Below are 22,603 nucleotides of genomic sequence, written 5' to 3'. Positions count from 1 at the left end.
TTTCTGTTTTTGTTACCTCCTTTTCTGACATTGAAAAAATCTGGCTTTTATCCTTTTTACTCTGTCCCTCTGTAGGTAACTGTCTCCTGACTATAAGAGCCCTCCCCTTGTCCTCAGTCCCACTGAATATATTGGTTGAACACTACTGAAGTTCCATGAGCTGTTTTTTAAATTCAGTCTTCACTTCACATGGTTCCAATATGCAGAAATTTCCATTATCATGCTTTAATTAAATAGCACCAGTCCCCAATGTTAGTAAAATGTAAAATATAGCTTGTGATCAGGAAGTTTCTCCAAAATTTTAAAAATTTACTCTTACCCTATGGTAGCTGATTAATACATCATTAAACACTACTTAAACACTGTTTAATTAGCTAACTTTTTTTTTTTTTTAAGGAAAATTACTGTCTTTGCACTGCTTTCAGCTGAACTTTACATAGCTCTGCATTTCCCTGTGTCAGTTCCTCTTGGAATGGTGGGTGGGTAGCAGAAGGGAGGATATGTACAATAATGTATTTTTAGTTCTTTTGAAAAGAAGGGTTGCTTCAGCCATTGCTATTGATGGCAGGAAGTATATTTATAGCTCCAGAGAAGAGAAGGAGGGGTGGAATGAGTCCTGGTTTAAGAAAACCTGAGAGGTTGTACTTCATTTCATTAAAATTAATTTGCACTTCATTGTAAGTTCTTGCCTTAGAAATGTAGTTAAAGGCTGGGGATGTGGCTCAAGCGGTAGCGTGCTCGCCTGGCATGCGTGTGGCCCGGGTTCAATCCTCAGCAACACATACAAAGATGTTGTGTCTGCCGAAAACTGAAAAATAAATATTAAAAATTCTCTCTCTCTCTCAAAAAAAAAAAGAAATGTAATTAAAATGAGTGGTAACTTATTGTATTTGGAAAATCTTTCATTTTGAAATTTCAGAGTATACAACATCTGCAATAAAGGGCCCTTTAGAGCAAATAAGGATGTACATGAAAAATTCAGGTGTTTGTTAGCATGCAGTTGAACAGCAAAGATATTGAGGGATACTAAATATTTGCCCCAGTTAGACATTATTCATTAAAGTCTTATTAGTACAGCTTCTATTGTGATTCATTTAAAGAAACCAAAATAGTGTATATGAATCATAGGATACTCTCAGTCATAGGATAGTCAATTTGAGATTTTCCACTAAGTACAGACAGTTTTGTCACAACTTTGATTGGAACAGGACTTTTGCCCATGATTGTCATAAGCAGTGGGCACATTAAATACAAGTTAAATTATTCTGAAGTTTCTTTATTTTCTACTCCCTTTCTTAGTTGAGGGAAGCAATGAATTCGTTTCCAAGGATACGCCTTCTCTCTTAGCCGGTCTCAGATTGATGAAGTCATGGAAACAAGGCAGTAAACTCATTCTTGGCATCTGCCAGCCATGGTCTGATCCTTTTTTTAAAAGCATGAGATTCTTTAATAATACATTTTGGGAAGGTTGCTGCCAAATGAATCTAAATCATACTAGAGGGGGATTGGGAATGTTGTTGAATTGATTTAAATGAGTCAGGTGTTAATAGGTTGCTTTAATGATTTAACTAAAGTTGTTTGTCTAAATAGGAAGATCTATATTAGAACATCAAATATTTAGTCCTTTTTCATATTTAGAAAACACTCCTAATTATAATTTGAGGATATTGTTTTTTTTAAATGCCACATGTTATAGATGTGCTGAGCTTTTATTGAACACAATGAAGATTTTAACTGGTTGGTTAAAGCTGATCCACTAATGAAATGGAATATAAAATTATTTTGTGGATTCTAAAGCTGGAATGCTTAGGTTCAAATCTCATCTCTGTTATTTGTTTAGAATGTAACCTTGGGCAAGTTACTTAACATCTCTGTGCCTCAGTTTACTCATCTATAAAATAGGATATAATATTAGCATTGGATTATGGTATGGAGTACAAGTTGCATTATGTAAAAACACACCTAATTTATAGGGAGCACTCAGCAAGTGTTGACTGCTATTCACAAATGAGAAGTGGAATTATCAATGAGTTTATAAAGGCTAAAAAATAAATTCCAAGGTTTGTACTGAAGTCATTTATGAAAGACCTTTAAAAGAAGGAAGGTGTGTTTGACATGGGTACATTTTAATGTTAGCTAGGGTAGTGGATTTAGGAAGCTCTTCTGTACACCAAATAATAAACTCTCTTTTATCCTGTTTCCCTTTTAAAGATTCAGTATTAGGTTTCCATATCTTAGCAAGGAATTTTTCTTTTTCTTTTTTTTTAGCAGCCTAAATAATATATATATATATATATATTTATTTTTTAAAGAGAGAGAATTTCTTAATATTTATTTTTTAGTTTTCGGCGGATACAACATCTTTGTATGTGGTGCTGAGGATCGAACCCGGGCTGCATGCATGCCAGTTTGGCTCAGTGGTTAAGTGCCCTTGGCTTCAGTCCCTTGTACAGAAAAAAAGAATACATCTAACAGTTGAATATTTTGAGAAATTTTGAAACAGAAGGATAGTTGGTAGGCCATAGAGGGGAGAAGTATATTTAACACTGGATCCTCCAGAAAGCAAAATATATTTGAAAGTTAGATTTGGCATTTGTTTTAGAATAAACAAATAATTAATTGGAACAGAACAGAAAGTTCAGAAACAGACCTGGATATGTGTGTATGTGTATTTACATTCTCAACAGGAACATGCAAGTGTTCCCAGGTGAATGTAGCTTGATATTAGAACACTTGCCTAACATGCTTGGGGCTGGGACCCTGTATTCATCTCCATTAACATATACACACAGGAGTTCCAGTTCTTCCACATATTTACCAAACTTGGTATTGCCAGCCTTTTAGTTTTTAGCTATTATAAAGTGTGTAGTGCTATCTCATTCTGGTTTTAATTTGCTTTTTTTCTTTCTTTTTTTTTTTTTTTTTTTTTTTTTGCCCAGTACTGGGAAGCAGACCCAGAGCTTTGCATGTGTTAGGCAAGAGTTTTACCACTGAGCCACACCCCCATCCCTGATTTGCATTTTCTTAAGAGTAATGATGTTTATTGCGCACTGCATTTGTGTGTTTGCTTTTTTTGAGTGTCTCTTTCAATTTGCTCATTCTTGTTGAGTTTTTGTTTGTTTTTTTGTTTTGGTTTGGGTACCAGAGATTTAACCCAGGGGTGCTGAGCTTTTTTTGAGTGTCTCTTTCAATTTGCTCATTCTTGTTGAGTTTTTGTTTGTTTTTTTGTTTTGGTTTGGGTACCAGAGATTTAACCCAGGGGTGCTGAGCTCTATCCCTCCCTCGCCATTTTTATTTTTTAGTTTGAGACAGAGTCTCACTGAGTTACTTAGGGCCTCACTTAGTTGCTGGCATTGAATTTGAGATCTGTCTCCCAAATTGCTGGTGTGTGTCACTACTCCTGGCTGTTAAGTTGTTTTTGTTGCTTGAGTCTTAAGGGTTATTTATGTATTAGGGATGTAATACATATTAGGGATATAATTAATTAATCATGTATATGTATTACAATTACAAATCCAGGGCTGGGGATGTGGCTCAAGCGGTAGCGTGCTCGCCTGGTATGCGTGCGACCCGGGTTCGATCCTCAGCACCACATACCAACAAAGATGTTGTATCCGCCGAGAACTGAAAAATAAAAATTAAAAATTCTCTCTCTCACTCTCTCTTTAAAAAAAAAAAAAAAAACAATTACAAATCCAGCCTGTGTATAGCCTTTTGTTGTTGTTGTTGTTGTGCTGAGGATTAAATCCAGGGTTTTGTACAAGCTAGACAAGCACTGTACCACTGGGCTACTTCCCCAGCTCCTTTTCTTTGTTCCTTTCTTCTTTTTTTAATGGTATCTAAGAGCAAAAGGTTGTTCTATTTTTTTTACCCTCCTAGGTACTAGGGATTGAATTCAGTGCCTTGTATGTGGTAGGCAAGTGCTCTACCACTGAACTCTATCTCCAGTCCTTTTTTCTTTTCTTTTCTTTTCTTTTTTTTTTGAAACAGGATCTCACTAAATTGCCCAGGCTGGCCTTGAACCTGGGGTCCTTTTCCTCAGCCTTCTGAGTAGCTAGGATCACAGATGTGCACCTCTGCATTTGGCAGAAGTTTGTAATTTTGATGAAGTTCAAATTATTGCATGTATTAATGGTATTATGTGTTTTTGAATTCAAAGTTTTTGTCTGTCTTTGGCAGGCACAATGCTAAAGTGACCACAAGGCCAGCCCCTTGTATAATTTCTATAAGTGTTGGTAGGACCTGTGAATATGACAGAATTTTACTGCAATTTTACCTGACAGAAGTTTCATTGACATAATCTACTAAACAATTGACTTTGATTTAATTGAAAGGAAGATTATGTTGAGGGGTTTGACCTAATCACATAAATCCTTTAAATATAGGTTCAAAGGTCAGAGTTAGAAGAAGTCAAAGAATTTGAAGCATAAGAAGAATTTGACAAAAGGAAGATTTTTATTTGCTGACTTTGAAGTTTTAAGAGACCACTTGTCAAGGATTGCAGGTGGCTCTAGTTGGTAAGAATGGCCCCTGGCTGAAAAGTTGCAAAGACATAGGGACTTTTGTCCTACAACTATAAGGAACTGAATTCTACCACAATCATGTGAACTTAGAAGAGTTTCCCAAATGGTGATATGAACAAAATCTGGCAGACATCTTTAATTAATCCTTATGAGACCCTAAGCAGAGAATACAGCCCTGCTGGGCTTAGAATTCTGACTTCTACACTTAAGGTGATTTGTTATGCAATCATATAAAATTAATACACTATCTCAAGCTTGTGAAGATTTTTCTTATGCATAAAAAGAAAAAAATATATTAAATCTAGGACTTTGTACATGTTAGACAAGCACTGGACCACTGAGCTATTATCTTCAGCCATTATTTTATTTTATTTAGAGGCAGGTTGTCACTGAGTTGCCTAGGCTGGCCTTGAGCTTGAGGTCCTTCTATTTCAGCTTTCTGAGTAGTTGGGATTATAGACATGTGCCATCCTGCCCAGCTATAGATTTTTTTTAACATTTTTCTGAGTACAAAATCATATTCTCTAGTAAAGATAGTTTTAATACTTCTTTTTCTAGCTTTATATGTCTCTTTTTAAAATTTTTTCTCACCTTTTTTCCAATTTTAGGAGTGGGATTTAATATTTCACCACTAAATATGATGTTGCTTTAAATTTTTCATAGATGGCTTTTTTTCAGTTCAACAAACTGTCTTATAATTCATAATTTGATAAGAGGAGTTTATTTAGATTATTTGAATTTTACGGTCAGAGAACACAAAGTGTCCTTGCATTTTGGACTCAGGTATTTATGTTTTACCCTTAAGTTATTTTCTAGATCAGGACATTTCTTTCTCTGTGTAGCATTTTTAATAAGTTCTTTAGACATATTTTCCAGTTTATTAATTCTTTCTTCAGCTGTGTCTTCTCTAGTGGTTAACTCATCTATGGAATTTTATATTTTAGGATATATATATAGTTTTATTTTGAAGTTCCATTTGGTTGTTTTGCTTTTTTCTTCTTTTTAAAAATATTTTATTCCTTATGATGTTGATGTTTTTGTCTCTTTAATCATTTTTAATATAATTTTTTCGTTGTAGATAGCCACAATATATTTTTATTTATTTATTTTCATGTGATGTGGAGGATTGAACCCAGGGCCTTACACGTGTGAGGCAAGCGCTCTACCACAAGCTACAACCATACCCCTAATCATTGTTAATCATACTTATTTTGTAGTCCTTATGAGACTTTGATTTTTTTGGATTCTGTGCATTTTGTGTTTGAGAGATTGTCTTTCCATATTTGTTTTACAAGATGTCCAGGAGCATTACAAGCATGGAACAATTTTACTAATTTCCCTTCTGGAGGTTTCTGAATTATATGATAGAGTAAATTTAGTCCTCAAATTCATAAAAAAAAAATTCTCTGGTTTTTAGATTCTCAAGAAAAACATTTTCCTTCTCTTACCCACAGTTCAGACTGAGGCAGACAAGCTTTCTGATGTCCTGGTTCTTACAGGCGGATTTTTTCTAATCTATTTTCATTGAGAGCACAGGCCTTTGAGGGGTCTTGGGTCAAAATCACCATGTTTCTCAGGAGCCTTTTCAACTTTTCTCCTGCTTCCTGTCTTCTTTCCTCCTCCTTCTCCTCTTCTTCCCTCGATTATTCAAATCCTAACTAATGCTGCTGGACAATAGAGATGAGCTTATACTTCTAACTCTGGCTTTTGGTTAACTTTTTGTTTTGTGCTGCTGGTGGTTTTCAAAGTATATTAGCATTGATCCAGCATTTCTAGATTTTAGTAACTGAAGAGTTTTAATAGACTTTCTAGGCTGCAGTGTTACTAAATTTAAAAAACATAATGCCATGTGCTTTTTAAAGATTGAGTTTAATATACAGAAATACTGGGTATTGGCCAAAGTATAAAATTACTTCTTACCTATTCATTTATTAAATTCTATTTTAAAATAATAACTCGTCTTTAAAAAATAGATTAAGAGCCTGATTTTCCTGTCTGCTTCCTGAGGAAGCAAAAATGCAGAAATTTGTTGAATAGCAAGACCAGTAATTGCTATAGTAAGCCTAGGGCTTCTTGTCAAACGGAGTTTTTTAACAGTAGGAAATGGAACCATAGCTGTGTCTCTAATTTACCACAAAGTCATTTTGTCTGTTTTTTTCATCTCTGAGGTAGGAAGCTCTGCCATGGCAACAAACTGGCTTTCCCCATTTGATTCATTCTTTAGTCAAACTCTTATTGGAAAGCCTCATTAACTGTGTGCTTTGGAAATTATAATAATGTGACAGTTATGATACTTTCAAAGAGGACTTTTGAAACTTTCCATTCAGGTTCCTTTTGGAGAAAGTTCTTTTCCTTATGTGGCTCTTGACACCCTGTGGGTTATAGCCTTTATTCAGCCAGTGAATGAGAGCATAGATTTTGGAGTTTTTAACATGTGGATTTGATTCAGTCTTATCACCTGCTAGTTGTTTGTGGACCAATTAACTATTGTGTATGCCACAGTTTCTTCATCTGTAAAATCTGCATAGTGAAGTATCTATTCCTTGTGCTGTTTCAAAAACAAGGTTAAATAATGTACTTTGTGTAGTTTGACAATGTCTGACACATAAGTACTTAATAAATTATAGTTATTATTTTTCTGATCTTCAGTGAGCTGCTTTTGATGTGTTCTGGTTAATTTCACACTGCATTGCATCTTTCAAGATTTGACCAAGTGTCAAGAGATCCAAGAAGTAGCAGCACCCAGAAGGCAGAAATTAAGCAGTTATTAAAGCATTGAATAGTAGTGACCATTATTACTCATGCTCAAATTTTTAAATGGCAGCTCCATCTTTGTGTCAGCTTTTATTTAATACATTTTAAAATGTATTTTCTCTTCTCCTTTTAAACCTTTTTATCAATTTCAACAATAAACTAAAAAAAAGAAACCTATCTTAGCATAAAGAAAGATCCAAATTAGTAGTATATGGGACTCCCTTTCTTGGTGGTAGGATTCTCTGTGTTTTGAATCAGGGAAACACTTAAAGATCCTTTTGCTTATAGTGTTCTTTTTTTTTAATATTTATTTTTTAGTTGTAGGTGGACACACAATTTTATTTTTATGTGGTGCTGAGGATCGAACCCAGTGCCTCACACGTGCTAGGCGAGCACTCTGCCACTGAGTCACAACCCCAGCCCTCTTATAGTGATCTTGATATTCTAGTGGGCTCTATGAATATGAAAGTGTAGACCTTTTCATTAAGGCTCTTACTGTTAGGTGGGAGACACTGTAAACTATTAAAGCAGTTTGTGCCATGTATTGTTGGTCTTTTCTAAAAGTACTTTGCTGTAAGCAATGATTGACTTTGGTAGCTAAGGGAAAGAAAGTAATTGAGACAACTGGAGTTCTGGCTTAGATAGATGTAGACCAGGATTGGCAAACTAGGACCTAGCAGCAGCTAGGTTTTTGTTGTTTTTTTGTTTGTTTGTTTTGTTTTGTTTTTTGTTGCTAGTTTTGCATAGCCCACAAACTCAAGAGTTGTTTTTACATCTTTAAATGGTTGAGGAAAACATCAAAAGAAGAGTAATATTTTGTGCTGTGGAGATTATATAAAATTCACATTTCAGTGTTCCTAAATGGTTTTACTGGAATACAGCAAAGCTGAAATTTTACATATTGTCTTATGGCTGCTTTTGTGCTGAGTGATCATAACAGGCTGTGTGACCTGCAAAGCCAAAAGTTTCCTATGTTACAGAAAAGGTTTGCTGACTCCTTGAATAGATTGCAATTTATTCACTGAGATAAGCAGTTAAGGAGGAAGAGATGTAGGAGAAAAACATTTCTATGAGTGTTGATCATTTGAATCAGAGATATGCAGGTGTAGAAGGCAAGGGCATGTATCTGAATCTGAAGAGCTTGAGATTAGAGATAGATGTGAGAAGAAGGGATGAAATTAAGCCTGGAAGGAAAAGTGATTCTCATCCCGGCTACACATTGCAATCACCTGGGGCACCTAAAAACAAAGTGGAACCAACATTGTCAGTGGACCCCTACACCAAGATCATAATGTACCTGACCCCAGGGAAGAAGTGTGTGACTTGGGCACCAGAAATTTTTTTTTTTTTAAGTTTCCTGCCAATTCTGTTGTGCAGTCAGCTTTGAGAACTATTGGAATAGAGAAGGTTGAAGTTGGAAATCTAGGAAACACTTAATATTTAAGAGCAGTTCTAGGTACTTTTGCAGAGAAGAAAAGTTGCTGATGGAGTGCTGATGGGAGTGGTCAGATCCTGAAGTGTGGGAAAATTAAGAATCTCTTTTGCAGATCATTGTTTGACTCAGCCAAGAGCAGTTTTTGTAGAAGCCAAGTGAGGATGTGTGTCAAAGGGCAGCAGTTTGAGGTAGAGGTAGAAAGGCACTTAAGTGTAAACTATTGAAAAGACTGAAGGGTAAAGAAAGTGGGAGAAAGTGATAGCTGGACTGGGGAAGAATTAGGGGTATAGTTTGTTCAAAAGAGAAGTCTGTTAGTTTGATACAACTCAGGGAGTCAGCATTCAAGGAACCAGGGAGTACTTGATGCTACCATTCAGTTTTCATAGAATGAAGGGGCTAGATTTTGATTAATTTTTGGAATAATCTTAATATTATAGCCTCTTTGGAATTGTATACTTAATGTTCTTTCTGCATTTGGATAGATCACCCGTGTATCTGAAAAGAGAAATGGACCCAGGCAGTGAGAAACATAACTAACAACTGTTCTTTGCTGACCCAGTTAGTCACTCTGGGGCATTGGTCTCATCTGTGAAAACAGGAGCATTAACTGAATGGGCTGCATGGTCTTTTCTAAAAGCCTTTAATTTAAACTAGTACAACTTCTAATTAAATAAATGAGGAAATGTCTGTGAAGCCCATAGTTGTATTAGTATCTGGGCATTTGCTTTTTTTGAGGAACATCAGCAGATTGGTTATATTCATTCTTCTGTGAATTTGTGGACATTGTATACAAAGTATACCAATTTAGCTTGCCATTAGAACATTTCTGTAGAGAAAAATCTAGTTTAAACTCTTACTTTCTTTTTTTTTTTTAATGTGTAAGTAGAAGATGGTCATTATGGAAAACTTAGTACTGAATTCTAACTTGAATTGGTAATATTTTGTTTTTTTATTGGGAGTTCCTCTCTCCCCAGGGGCAGTATTTGTTTCTCCATCCATATGCAGGTACTTTTTTTCTTAAAAAAAAAAAAAAAAAATATATATATATATATATATATATATATATATATATATATATATATATTAAGTTTTAGGTGAATACAATATCTTTATTTTATTTTTATGTGGTGCTGAGGGTTAAACCTCATGCATACCAGGAGAGCACTCTACCACTGAGCCACAACCCCAGCTTCCACGTACACATTATTAATTGATGTGCTAAAGCTGGGCATGGTGGCACATGCCTGTAATTCCAGCAATCTGGAGGCTGAGGCAGCAGTGCAAGTTTGAAGCCAGACTCAGCAAATTAGGAGTCCTTAAGCAATTTAACAAGACCCTGTCTCAAAATAAAAAGGGCTGGGGATGTAACTCAGTGGTAAAGTTCCACAGGGTTCAAACCCTAAATCAAAAATAAAATTATGCGCCAGTGGAGTTCCCTAGGAAGCATACTGAGGTGGAAGGAAGGAAGCAATTTTGGGTGCTGAGAAACATCAAACTGTAATTCACACCTTACAAAGTCTCTGCCTGCCCAGATTGCCTGATAAAGGCCACTTGGCTGGAATGGATGTTTGCTTGTACCACCACATTGCCCAGTCATTGGGCATTCTTGAGGACAAGGTGACCTCTGCTAAAAGCTGAGGCAGAGTCTAAAGAAACTAACAGAAGGAAGCTGTCAGCTAACCACATCCATGCAGCTGGACAGCATGTCCTTTCTTGAAGAGGGATTTGCTTGTTGTATCTGTGTCTGCCATGAAATAAAATTTTGTGTCTGGCCTTTTCTCTTGAACATGTGGATTATTCTGTGGTTATTGTGCATGCATTTTAAAAGTGTATAATATCTCAACATGTATTTGGTTTATAAGTATACCTTCTGTAGGTTGCTAAATTTTTCATATTAGTAAAAATAACAGTGTTGAGATCTTTATATAAGGCTTTTTACAAGGTATTTAGGATTATTTTATCAGAACAGTTTTAGAAACAAAATAGATCATTCTTAAGACCTTTCGTGTTGAAAAGGGTGGTTATATCCAGTGTTAGTACAGGATATGAGCATTATGACCTATAGCATTAGGCCCTCAGTAGCCTTGAATTTTGTTTTCTTATTCTTGGCTAATTCATAGCTGAAAATGACATCTGCATTTCTGATCTGTGGTCTCATATGGTGTTTAGTGGGCTTTGAATTGAAGGATGTCTTAACTCAATCCTGCATCCAAAAAGATGGGAGAAGTTAATGAATAAATGAGGGCTCTGGAAATCAGATTGATTGGATTTAAATTTTCTGTCTTCCGTTTGCCACTTTGTGACCTTGGGCAAGTCTTGGTATATCAACTTATTCATCTGAATACTGAATACTGGGGGTAATAATAATTTATTGTAGGACTGTTTTGAGGATTAAAGGAGGTAGAATATATAAAAACACTTAGTATGGGCTATGACCCATTGCATATGCTCAAATATTGGGTTTTATTAGAATATTGCTTATTTTACTGTCTCATTAATTAGGAAAGAACATGTTATTCAAACTTCAAGAAAATAAAAAATCTAAGGCTTATAATGGATAATAGATATGTCTTGGATCATTGAGTTAAATAAATTGCAGAACTCAGACCTGAAAGTGGGTCTTTATTCAGTGCAGAGTTTTTCAGCCTGTTTACATTTGGAGGCTAGAAAATTCATTGTTACAGAGGGCTGTCCTGTAATTTGTAAGATGTTTAGCAGCATAGACCTCTAGATATAAGAGCACAACCCCCTGCCTTCAGTTATGACAACCAAAACTAACTTGAGACGTTGCCAGAAGTCCCCTCCTGGGTTGGGGTGGGAGGTGGGGTGGAGTAGCTAATGGTACATGGTACATAAATGATGCTGTAATGACATTGTCCTAAGTTTTGGGAAAAGGGAATGATAATGATGTTCCATCCTGTTCCCATGGAAAGGCCTATTCTCATGAGCTCTTCAGTGATATGAAATATTTAAGATGGAGCTATGTTCTGTGGCTTCTAGAATTTTAAGCACACTTCTGTGGGACATCTTGTAAGAGTTTACACCTTTCCCTGGAATAGTCCATGGTGTCTAATAGGGCTATTTTATATCTCCTTCCCACCTGCTGCCAGTACCAGGGATTGAACCCAGAGGCACTTAACCACTGAGCAACATCCCGGGCCCTTTTTGAAATTTTTATTTGGAGACAGGGTCTTGCTAGGTTGCTTAGAGGCCATTTTATATTTCTAAATTTTTTGTTTGTTTGTTTTTCAATTTGGTTGCAGGTAGCACAGCTTTAAAAAGGGTATTTATGGAATTCCAATGAGCGGTGATGGATGATGCAGTTCTAATAATTAAGGTAAGAAAAATAAAACCAAAACTGTGGGAAGGCCTTGTCAGACAAGTTAATGTCTTCACAAAAAAAGGCTTAAAACCAGCTTCTTTCCCACTCTGTTTTGTTTTCAAGCTGTAAAAGTAGCTTATTTTTTCATGATTAAAAGTATAATTATAATCCTTCAAGATGATGTTCTCAATGTGGTCATGTATCAGAATCACGACCTTAAAAAAGAAAAAAAGACCAAAATAAATATCCTGCTGTCCTGCCCTTATTGAACTAAAGCTTCTATGGGTAGATGACAGCTGAACTCCAGGTTTTACTGGGCGTGTCAACCATTACTACAGCTTTGGAGAACTGTTTGGCAATATTCACTGAAGTTAATACAGTAAGATTCATGAATGCAATAACCCAGGAATTCTACTCCCAGGTATTTGCCCTTGAGAAATGAAAACATGTCCACACAAAGATATATAAATATTCAACTGCAGCTTTATTTGTAATAGCTGAAAACAATGGAAATAAATGTCCCAAAACACAAATAGATCATAAACTGTAATGTGTTTGTACAATAGAATTCTACTTAGCAATTTAAAGGAGTAAAACTAACAATATATAATGTGTTTGAATCTCATAGACCTAATGTTGAGTGAAAGAAGTCAGAAACATACAAATACAAATAGATGTAGTTCATTTATCAGGTAAAACTAAACTATAGAAGTCAGGTTAATGGCTCCTCTGGCCAGAGGTTCAGAGTGAAAGGAGATTTGTATGAGGGAGCCCCTGCTGCACTAAAAACATTTTCTATGTTAATGTGTACATTTACATATTTATTTTTTATTTTCTTGTAATAGAATATACTATCATAAAATTTATCATTTTAAGTATTAAATTTTAAGTGTGCTATTTACTGGAATTAAGTACATTCACATTGTTGTGAAGCCATTTACCACCATCCATTCATTTCCCCAACTGAAATTCTCTACCCATTAAACTACAACTCCTGATTCCTCATGTCCCCAAGTCTCTGGCAACGACTAGTCTATTTCCTGTCCTTATAAGTTTTGACTACTCTGGGTACCTCATATAAATGTAGTCACAGGGGCTGGAGTTGTGGCTCAGAGGTAGAGCGCTCGCCTAGCATGGGCGAAGCCCTGGGTTCGAGCCTCAGCACCACATAAAAATAAATAAATTAATTAAAGATATTGTATCCAACTACAACAAAAAAATAAATATTAAAAAACAACAAAATAAACATAGTCACAGATTATCTGTCGTTTTGTCTGGCTTATATCGCTTACCATATGGCATGCATGCTCTCTTTCTCTTCACAGAAAAAAAATTGTACTCTCTCTTTCATACTGGGGATTGAACTACTGAAATACAACCAGATTCTTTTTTTAATTTAATTTAATTTTTTAAATTTTGAGACGGGCTTGCCAAGTTGCTGAGACTGACCTCAAACTTGTGATTTTCCTGCCTTAGCCACTGGGATTACAGGTGTGCACCACTGTACTTAGCAGCATAGTGTTTTTAAGGATCATCTATGTTGTAGCATGTGTAAGAATTTCATTGGAATATTTTTATATGGCATATATCACATTTTCTTTATCTGTTCATCTATTGATGGACATTTGGGTTGCTTCTACCTTTTGGCTCTTGTGACTAATGCTTTTCTGAACATGGGTGTACAAACATCTGTGCAAGTCTCCATTTCAGTACTTCTGATTATATATTTAGAAATGGAATTGCTGGATCATATGGCAATTCTCTGATCTAGCAGTTTTGGGAGGACCACTGTGCTGTTTTCCACAGTGCCTTAGCATTTTATATTCTTCTCAGTATTATTACTTTTTAATGGGCTTTGTAATGCTAGATTATGTGTTTATGCTTTTTTTTTTTTTTTTTTTTTTGTGTGTGTGTGTGTGTGTGTGTGTGTAAACCTTTTTGAAAAATTAGCTTAACAGTTTTGCCTCTTCAGTATGGAAGATGGTGATTTAACTTTTGACACAGTTTAGTCTATTATGAAAGATGAGGATTTACCTCACATTTTCCATCCATTTGATTTTGCATAAGTTTTTGTTCTTCTGCTGTTTATTAGTACCTTTCACGTACACTTTTCCACTTTTTGTTAACCTCTTCATCCTGCCCTCTGAACACAGACAAACCTTTCAAGTTCTCTCAAAATTGAAAGCTATTAAACGGTATTCACATTGAGTTAGCCAATATTGTGAGGCCAAGCAGTGTTTTCTGGGTTTATATTTCTTTCTTTGTAGGTTTAATATTTGAACCCTTGGCTACTGAAAGGAGAAAATTAAAAAGTGAATTCTCTTTTTGAAACTGTCAGTTGCTTTTAGTCATACTATATATTTCATATTTGACTATAACTTTTATACAATTTTTACCCCTGGAGTTTCTAATTTTCTTTTGTTTTTGTCTGTTTGCCTATTAGGATCTTACTTTCCCCCAAGTTCACGATCATACAACCTAGTCTTTTAAGACTTGTCCACACCATCCACTGTAGCTCAAGTGTGGTCTAGTCATATACTGAGTTCTAGGCCAATCTGGACTTTTTTTTTTTAGGTTGTCTACCTGTAGTTCAGCCCATAAGAGGGACCAAATTATGAAAGGCTTCCTTTTTGGGCCAGATATTTTGAAATATATAATTTATTTAATGTGAAACCATGAGCAGACTCCTGAGGGTGGGATTGGAGGGATGTTAGTTGAATTGGAACTCAGAAGAAGGCCAGACTAGTTCAGTGCTATAGAAAATACAGACTCTGAAGTCCCCATCTATGAAACCTGAAACCATAATCTTCAGACTGGAGACCCAAGACTCTAACTGAAGCTTTTTTCTCTCCTACCCTGTGATTCTGATGATTAGCTTACCTTGGATAACACTGGGTGTGAGTTACACTTTCAGTTTTTAATGTGTGTGTATATGGCGGGGGAGGTACCAGGGATTGAACTCAGGAACACTTGACCGCCAAGCCACATCCCCAGCCCTGTTTTATATTTTATTTAGATACAGTGTCTTACTGAGCTGCTTAACACCTCCCTTTTGCTGAGGCTGGCTTTGAACTCAAAATCCTCCTGCTTCAGCCTCCTGAGCTCCTGGGATTACACTGCGCCCAGCCAGCATTTTCAGTTTTTTGAAGAAATTTCACACTGTTTTCCATAATGACTATACTAATTTACAACCCTACCTATTTATGCTTTATTGGTAAAAGTTCATCATTAAACATGTTTTGCTAATATTTCCTCCCAGTCTGTGTCATGTCTTTTCATTCTCTTAAAATCTTTTTTACATACCTGATTTTTAAAAGTGATAAAAGTTTAATTTGTAAATTTATGAGTTTATGTGGGTCTTGGTTTATTGTGATGTCTAAAAACTGTCTAACCCTGGGTCACAAAGATTTTTCCTTATGTTTTCTCAAAGCTTTTTTAAGTTTTATATATTGTTTACAAATGTATAATTCTGTTTTATATTTAGGTCAATTTGAGTTAATTCTTATACAATTTATAAGACTTTTGTTAAGATTCTTACTTTGTCTATGGAAGTCCACTTGTTCCAGCCCCATTTATTGAAAAGGCCACCCATAGCCCTATTTTGCATTTTATTAAGAGATAGGGTCTTACTGAGTTGCTTATCACCTTGCTTTTCTTTAGGCTGTCTTTAAACTTGTGATCCTATTCTCCTGTCTCAACCTTCCAAGCCGCTGGGATTACAGGTGTGCACCACCAAGTCTCGCTCCAACTTTGCTACTTTTTAGTATCATTTTAGCTATTCTAATCCCTTTGTTTTTCCATATAAATTTTAGAATTAATTTGTGTCTGAATAAACATCAATTGTATTTTAAATCTAAACATCATTCTGGGGAGAACTGATATCTATATAATGTTGAGATAGTTAAAATGTGAACATAATATATCCTTCTACTTACTTAGGTCTAATTTTATTTGTTATCGTGTTTTATTATATTTATACCTATGTATTTCCTATTTTAGGGAGTGATTATAAATGATATTGTGTTCTTAAGATTTGTTTTTGATTGGTCATTGCTAGAACATGAAAATACTTGTAATCTGTAGAAACTTTATTCTCTTATCTTGCCATATTGTACTGGTAAGGACTTCTGGTACTCTATCAAATAGGAGTGGTGAAAATGAACATCTGGTCATGTTCACAATTTTAAGGGTGAAATATTCAGATTTGGGGGTTTTTGTAGATGCCTTTTGTCAGGTAGAAGAAGATTTATTTTTTCTTCTATTTCTACTTTACTGAGGATTTTGGGATTTTATAATACTTTATTTTTGTGAATGGGTATTTGTACCAAATGCCTTTCTTTCTTTTCTTTTTTTTTTAAAGGGCAGCCAGGCTTTTTATTTATTTATTTTTATGTGGTGCTGAGGATCAAACCCAGGGCCTCACACATGCCAGGCGAGCGCTCTACAACTGAGCCACAACCCCAGTCCCAATGTACCAAATGCCTTTTTGCATAGATTGATATGATTATATGGGGCTTTTTCTTTATTTGTTTGTATTGATTTTTTTTAAGAGGTTTTTTAAACCTTTATTTTGTTTATTTGTTTTTATGTAGTGCTGAGGATTGAACCCAGGGCCTCACACGCGCTAGGTGAGCGCTCTACCGCTGAGCCACAACCTCAGCCCCTTGATTTTTTTTTTTTTTTAAATTGAATCAGTTTTGCGTTCTTGAGATAAATTCCACTTGGCATGCTCTGTTGTCTTTTTACCTGTTCTAGTATTTCCTTTGGTGATGTGCTGAGGATTTTTGTGTCTGTTTCAAGAGGGAACTTGGTCCGTAGTTTACTGTTTGGTTTTGTTATCAGAATAGTCTGTTTTTAAAAAAATAATAACTGGGAAATGTTCCCTCTGTTTTTTTGGAAGAGATTATGTAGAGTTGGGTAGAATTTGCCAGTAAAGCCATCTGGGCCCGATGACTTACTTATTTTACAGGAGTTGAAGCATTTCTTTTAAAAGTCATAGGAATTTTGGATTTTGGAAGTTGTGATTTTCAAAGAATTAGTCTGTTTTGTTTAAGTTGTTGGATTTCTGTATGAGAGATTTCTGTTTTTGTTGTTGTTTTTTAGAGTGCTGGAGATTGGACCAGGGATGCTCTACCACTGATCTTCCTTCCTTCCTCCCTCCCTCCCTCCCTCCCTCCCTCCCTCCCTCCCTCCCTCCCTCCCTTCCTTCCTTCCTCCCTCCCTTCCTTCCTTCCTTCCTTCCTTCCTCCCTCCCTCCCTCCCTCCCTTCCTCCCTTCCTCCCTTCCTCCCTTCCTCCCTCCTCCTCCTCCTCCTCCTCCTCTTCCTTCTTCTTCTTCTTCTTCTTCTTCTTCTTAGAGAGAGAGAGAGAGAGAGAATTTTTTTTTAATATTTATTTTTTAGTTTTCGGTGGACACAACATCTTTATTTTATTTTTATGTGGTGCTGAGAATGGAACCCAGTGCCCCGCGCATGCCAGGAAACTGTGTTACCGCTTGAGCCACATCCCCAGCCCACCTCTTCTTCTTTTAATGCCTGTGATATTAATACTGAAATACATCCTTTTCTTTCTTTCTTTTTTTTTGGTTTTTTGTTTTGCAGTACTAGGAATTGAACACAATGCCTTGTGCATGCAAGACAAATGCCTCATCACTAAGCTATAGCCCAGCCCTGAAATGCCGCCTTTTCAAATTATGAAGATTTGTTTTATGAGCCAGCATGTTGTCTATGTTGGTAGATGTTCCATGAGCACTTGAAAAGAATGTATAGCCTGCTGTGGGTTAGATCTTATTGGTTGATGGTGTTCATTTCTCCTGTAACCTTACAGATTTTCTGTCTAGTGGTTCTGTCCATTACTAAAAAAGGAGTTATTAAACTCCCAACCACAATTGTTGGTTTGTTTCTTTTTTTAATTCTGTCAGGTTTTGCTTCACATGTTTTGTAACTCTATTCTTTCATGTATACAAATTTGGAAGTTTTAAGTCTTCTTAGTGAATTGACCCTTTTTTTTTTAAAGAGAGAGAGAGAGAGAGAGAGAGAGAGAGAGAGAGAGAGAGAATTTTTTAATATTTATTTTGTAGTTTTCTGTGGACACAACATCTTTGTTTGTATGTGGTGCTGAGGATCCAACCCGGGCCGCACGCATACCAGGCGAGCGCGCTACCGCTTGAGCCATATCCCCAGCCCCTAACTGACCCTTTTATCATTATGTATTGTTTCTTTGTCCTTGATAATATTCCTTGCTCTGAAGAATGTCACATAATAATATGTCAGCTCATCTTAGATTAGTGTTTGAATGCTATATCTTCATCCATTTTTTGAAAATTAATAGACTTTTTAAAAAGCAGTTTTAGGTGTATGGAAAAATTGAAAAGTATAGAGAGTTCCCATATATAACCTCACTTCTGTTCCATACTCCTACATCCCCTTTTTGCATTTGTGTAGTAGATTTTTTTGGGGGAGTGTGGGTACAAGGGATTGAACCCAGAGAGGTTCAACCACTGAGCAACATTCCCAGCCCTTTTTTATTTTTTATTCTGAGACAGGGTCACAATAAATTGCTTGGGGCCTCACTAAGTTGCTGAGGCTGGCTTTGAACTTATGATTCTCCTGCCTCAGTCTCCTGGGCCACTGCACCCAGCTCATGTGGTAGATTTTTTTTCCCCCATTAGTCATCCAGCGTTGATAGATGATTACTAACTAAAGGCCACAGTATATGCCAGATTTTATTATTTTTGTTCTACATTCTACCAGTTTGGACTAGTGTATAATTACATATACCCACCATTGTAGTATCTTACAGAATAATTTCACTGCAATAAAAGTCCCCTCTTTTCCATCTAGTCATCCCTGCCATTCCTTTCTCTGAAGGAGGATTTAGTACACAGATTTTAAAAGTTCATTTCTCTAGTTCCCTCCTCACCATAATTCTCTCTTGAGTATGGTTGTGCTAGAGTTGGTTTTCTCTTGTTTTTCCAGCCTAGAGGTGGAAGACAGCTCTACCCATGTTCTCCACAGGTGCAACATGATTGCAACAATTGCTGCCCCACAGTGCCTGATGGTGGTGTGGTGATGGGGAGCCTCTTTTTTTCCTGTGTGTCTGAAATAGAGCAAGAATGGTCAAAATGGTTTTGCCCTTTTGTGCTGCTCCTTTCTTGGTCTTTTGTCTAGAGAAAAAGCAGACTTTTCTTGCCACTTTCTTTTCTGTGCTTATTCATGTTTTCAGGTGTGGACTTTTTCTAAAGTTGAGGCTAGGACATATTAGAAGTCAAATGAAATAAAACAAGAGATAGGGAACTTCTTGTTTCAGTGGTCTTTGTGTCCTGTGGCTCCTAGGCAGTCCTTTCTTTTTTCTACCTTTCATAATCCTTGAGTTGTTTCATAAATTTTATTCATGGTTTTTGGTTGTAATTATGAGAGTAATAAGGTAGAATATTCTTAATCCATCTTTACCATTCGGGAATGGTAAAGATGGATTAAGAATATTCTTTGCAGTTTTAAATTATGAAGTTTATACTCAGTTTCATTAGGTTTTTTTTTGTTTTTTTTTTAACCTATATGCTTTTTCCCTGAGAGCTTTCCTTCACAAACCTGTTTCTTCTCTGTTCCTTTACTCATTAAATGGCACCTTCTTGGTAAACCAGAAACCCAGAAAGAGTAGCATCTCACACCTACCTCTCCTACCACATGAACAGGTCCACTATCAAGTTCTTGCAGCTTATCGCATAAATATCTTCCTACTTGTATCCATCAGTAACCTAATCATCTAGTAGTGCTGCCAGCATTGCTACTCTGCCCTCTCTACTCAGCTAAAGTATTCATTCCAAAATACAGGGATTTACATTCTTCAAAGGCTTCTTAATCCTTGGACAAGAAGAAAAATTCTTGTGTGGTCCTGCTCTGCATACATCTCCAGCCTCGCCTGGCACCATGTTCCTGTTCGCTTTGTGCTCCAGACACAATGACTTCTTTCAGTGGCTTCTGCCCTCTCTGTGGCCCCTGACTAAAAAGAAGTTCCCTGACTACCTGACTCCTGTTCATCTTTTACATCTTAGCTCAAGGGTTGGTGCCTAAGGGAGGCCTTGGCTGAGCTCCCTGACTAGGTTAAAAAAAAAAAAAAATTCTTACATAGGCTCTTAGAGTCCTCTAATTCTCTTTCCTTGTCACATTTGTGAGGTAATTTGTTTAATGCTAGTAGGATGTAAGTTACATGAAGTTAGGGATTCGGTTAGATTTATTATTTCATTTCTAATACCAAGAACAGGGCTTAGTACATAGAAAATGCTCAGTAAATGTATCCCCCCCATGAATGAATTTTAAACAAAAAAATCAAGAATTTTTATAACATTTGTTAGGGTAATCGTGTAGTGGGGCTTTTTGTTGTTGTTGTTGTTTCTGTTTTTTTTTTTTGAAGTGGTACTGTCAGATGAACCCAGAAGTGCTTTACCACTGAGCTATATCCCCATCCCTTTCTTTTGGAAAAAGGGTCTCACTAAGTTGCCAAGGATGGCTTGAACTTGTAATCCTCTTGCCTCAGCCTGGCATATTCTGAATTGTTTTTGTGAGACTCTTTATTAATATTTTCCTGTAATAGACTGTGGTTAAATTTCTGAAGTTTACCTTACTTGGTCATTTTGTAGTATGGTTATAACATGCTGCATTTTCTTTGCTGGAGATTTTAAAATTAGTTTTTTTTTTTTGGTTGTTATTGTTGTTATGCCTTGTCAGATTTTGATATCAGTCATAGTAGTGTCTTCATGGTTGATTTTATTAAACTATCTTTATTTTTTATCATTTCTGTATTTTTATGTTTTAAAATATCTCCTGTAAACAGCACATAGTTGAGTTTTTGTTAGTTTATTTAATTAATATAGTTGAATATAAATCTGTGATCTTACTCTTGGCTTTTTATTTGCCCAATTTTTTTTTCTCTGTTCTTTTTTCTTTTTTGGTTTGATAGACTTTTTTTTGCTCTTGTTATTTTCCCTCCTCTTATCTTGGAAATAGACACTGTTCTTTTCAGATTATTCTCTTCTTTTAGTATTTATCACATTAATGCATTTTTTTCCTAAAATTTAAAAAACATTTTTTTAGTTGTTGATGGACCTTTATTTTATTTATTTATATGTAGTGCTGAGAATCAAACCAAGTGCCTCACACATGCTAGGCAAACTCTCTGCCACTGAGACACAACCCTAGCCCTATAATTGTTTTTTTAAATGCATTGGTTCATCTTAGACAATACAAAGATCCTGGTATACTTCTGATTCATTTTATCCCTTCCTTGATTAATCTATTTTTATTGTGTATTTTAATTATATATGTTGTAACCCTCATAAGACATTATTGTTTATATAGATCATTTAGATCTATTCACATATTAACACTTTTATTTTTCACTCCTTTTAATCTTTTAAACAGATGGAAAATAATCTCATGAAAACATCCTTTAGTAATTTCTTAGTGTAGTTTTGCTGGTAATGAATTTTGTTGAGATTTCCTGGTCCAGGGTTTTTTATTTCACTGTTATATTTTTGCTGGGTATAGGTTGACAGTTTCTTTCCTGACCTTTGAAAGTAATCATTCCATTGCCTCTGACTTCTGTCTGTATTTGTTAGGATTCATCAGAGAACAGAATGAAAAGAATGCGTGTGTGTTATACATACTATTTACAATTATATACCATATTATTAATTATGTGAAATATTAGTCATATTGTATATCACATTAAATATATACTATACATATCTACAGATGCTCCTTGATTTAGAATAGGCATACATTCCCAAAATTGAAAATATTGTAAGTCAAAAATGCATTCACTGTACCTAACCTATCAAACATGATAGTTCAGCGTAGATGTGTACCTTAAATGTGGTCAGAATATATACATTAACCTATGGTTGGGCAAAATCATGTTACGCAAAGCCTTTTTTCAGTGGTGAAGGGAATTGAATCCAGGGTTGCCCTACCATTGAGCTATATTTCCAATCCCTTTTTTATGTTGAGGCAGGGTCTTACTAAGCTTCTCAGGCTGACCTTGACCTTGCAGTTGAATAGCTGGTATTACTGGTGAGTACCTTTGCACCCAGCACAAAGCCTAATTTTTTTTTTTTTAAGAGAGAGTGAGAGAGGAGAGAGAGAATTTTTAATATTTATTTTTTAGTTCTTGGCGGACACAACATCTTTGTTGGTATGTGGTGCTGAGGATCGAGCCCGGGCTGCATGCATGCCAGGCGAGCGCGCTACCGCTTGAGCCACATCTCCAGCCCACAAAGCCTAATTTTTAATTAAGTATTGCATATCTTACAAAATCTATTTAATCTGTAATGAAAGAGAAAAACAATGATTATATGCTTTCTCAGCATCCAGCATTGAAAAGTTAAAAAAAAAAAAAAAACATAAGCCAAACCATTATAACTTGGGAACCATCTGTGTATATTTATATATGTAGATTTATTTTAAGGAATTGACTTGATCTGGGAGGTCTTCAGATAGGAAGGAGTTGCAGCCTGAGTCCAAGAGTACTCTGCTGGAAAATTCCCTCTTGCTTAGGGTAGGTTAGCCTTTTC

At 35.8% G+C, this 22,603-nt stretch overlaps 1 protein-coding gene across 5 annotated transcripts in view; it reads left to right on the top strand.

The window, feature by feature from the left end:
* The window catches only part of Ptpra (protein tyrosine phosphatase receptor type A), a 127,406-nt gene that overhangs the window by 30,366 nt on the left and 74,437 nt on the right, over positions 1-22,603 (top strand). For 3 of the 5 annotated variants that reach the window (XM_005320535.5, XM_078051519.1, XM_013356486.4), the window contains one exon: positions 11,976-12,049. The exons of 1 other annotated variant lie outside the window; for it this stretch is intronic. In XM_005320535.5, the coding sequence (XP_005320592.1) occupies positions 12,023-12,049 (27 nt within the window). In that variant the 5' untranslated portion in view covers positions 11,976-12,022. Of the gene's footprint in view, positions 1-4,422; positions 4,518-11,975; positions 12,050-22,603 lie in introns of those variants that run through there. One more of the 5 variants, XM_021723207.3, reaches the window with a different exon arrangement.

Source organism: Ictidomys tridecemlineatus, chromosome 5 (assembly GCF_052094955.1).
Source record: "Ictidomys tridecemlineatus isolate mIctTri1 chromosome 5, mIctTri1.hap1, whole genome shotgun sequence".
Lineage (NCBI taxonomy): Eukaryota > Metazoa > Chordata > Mammalia > Rodentia > Sciuridae > Ictidomys > Ictidomys tridecemlineatus.
This window is presented reverse-complemented; position numbering and strand designations above follow the sequence as displayed.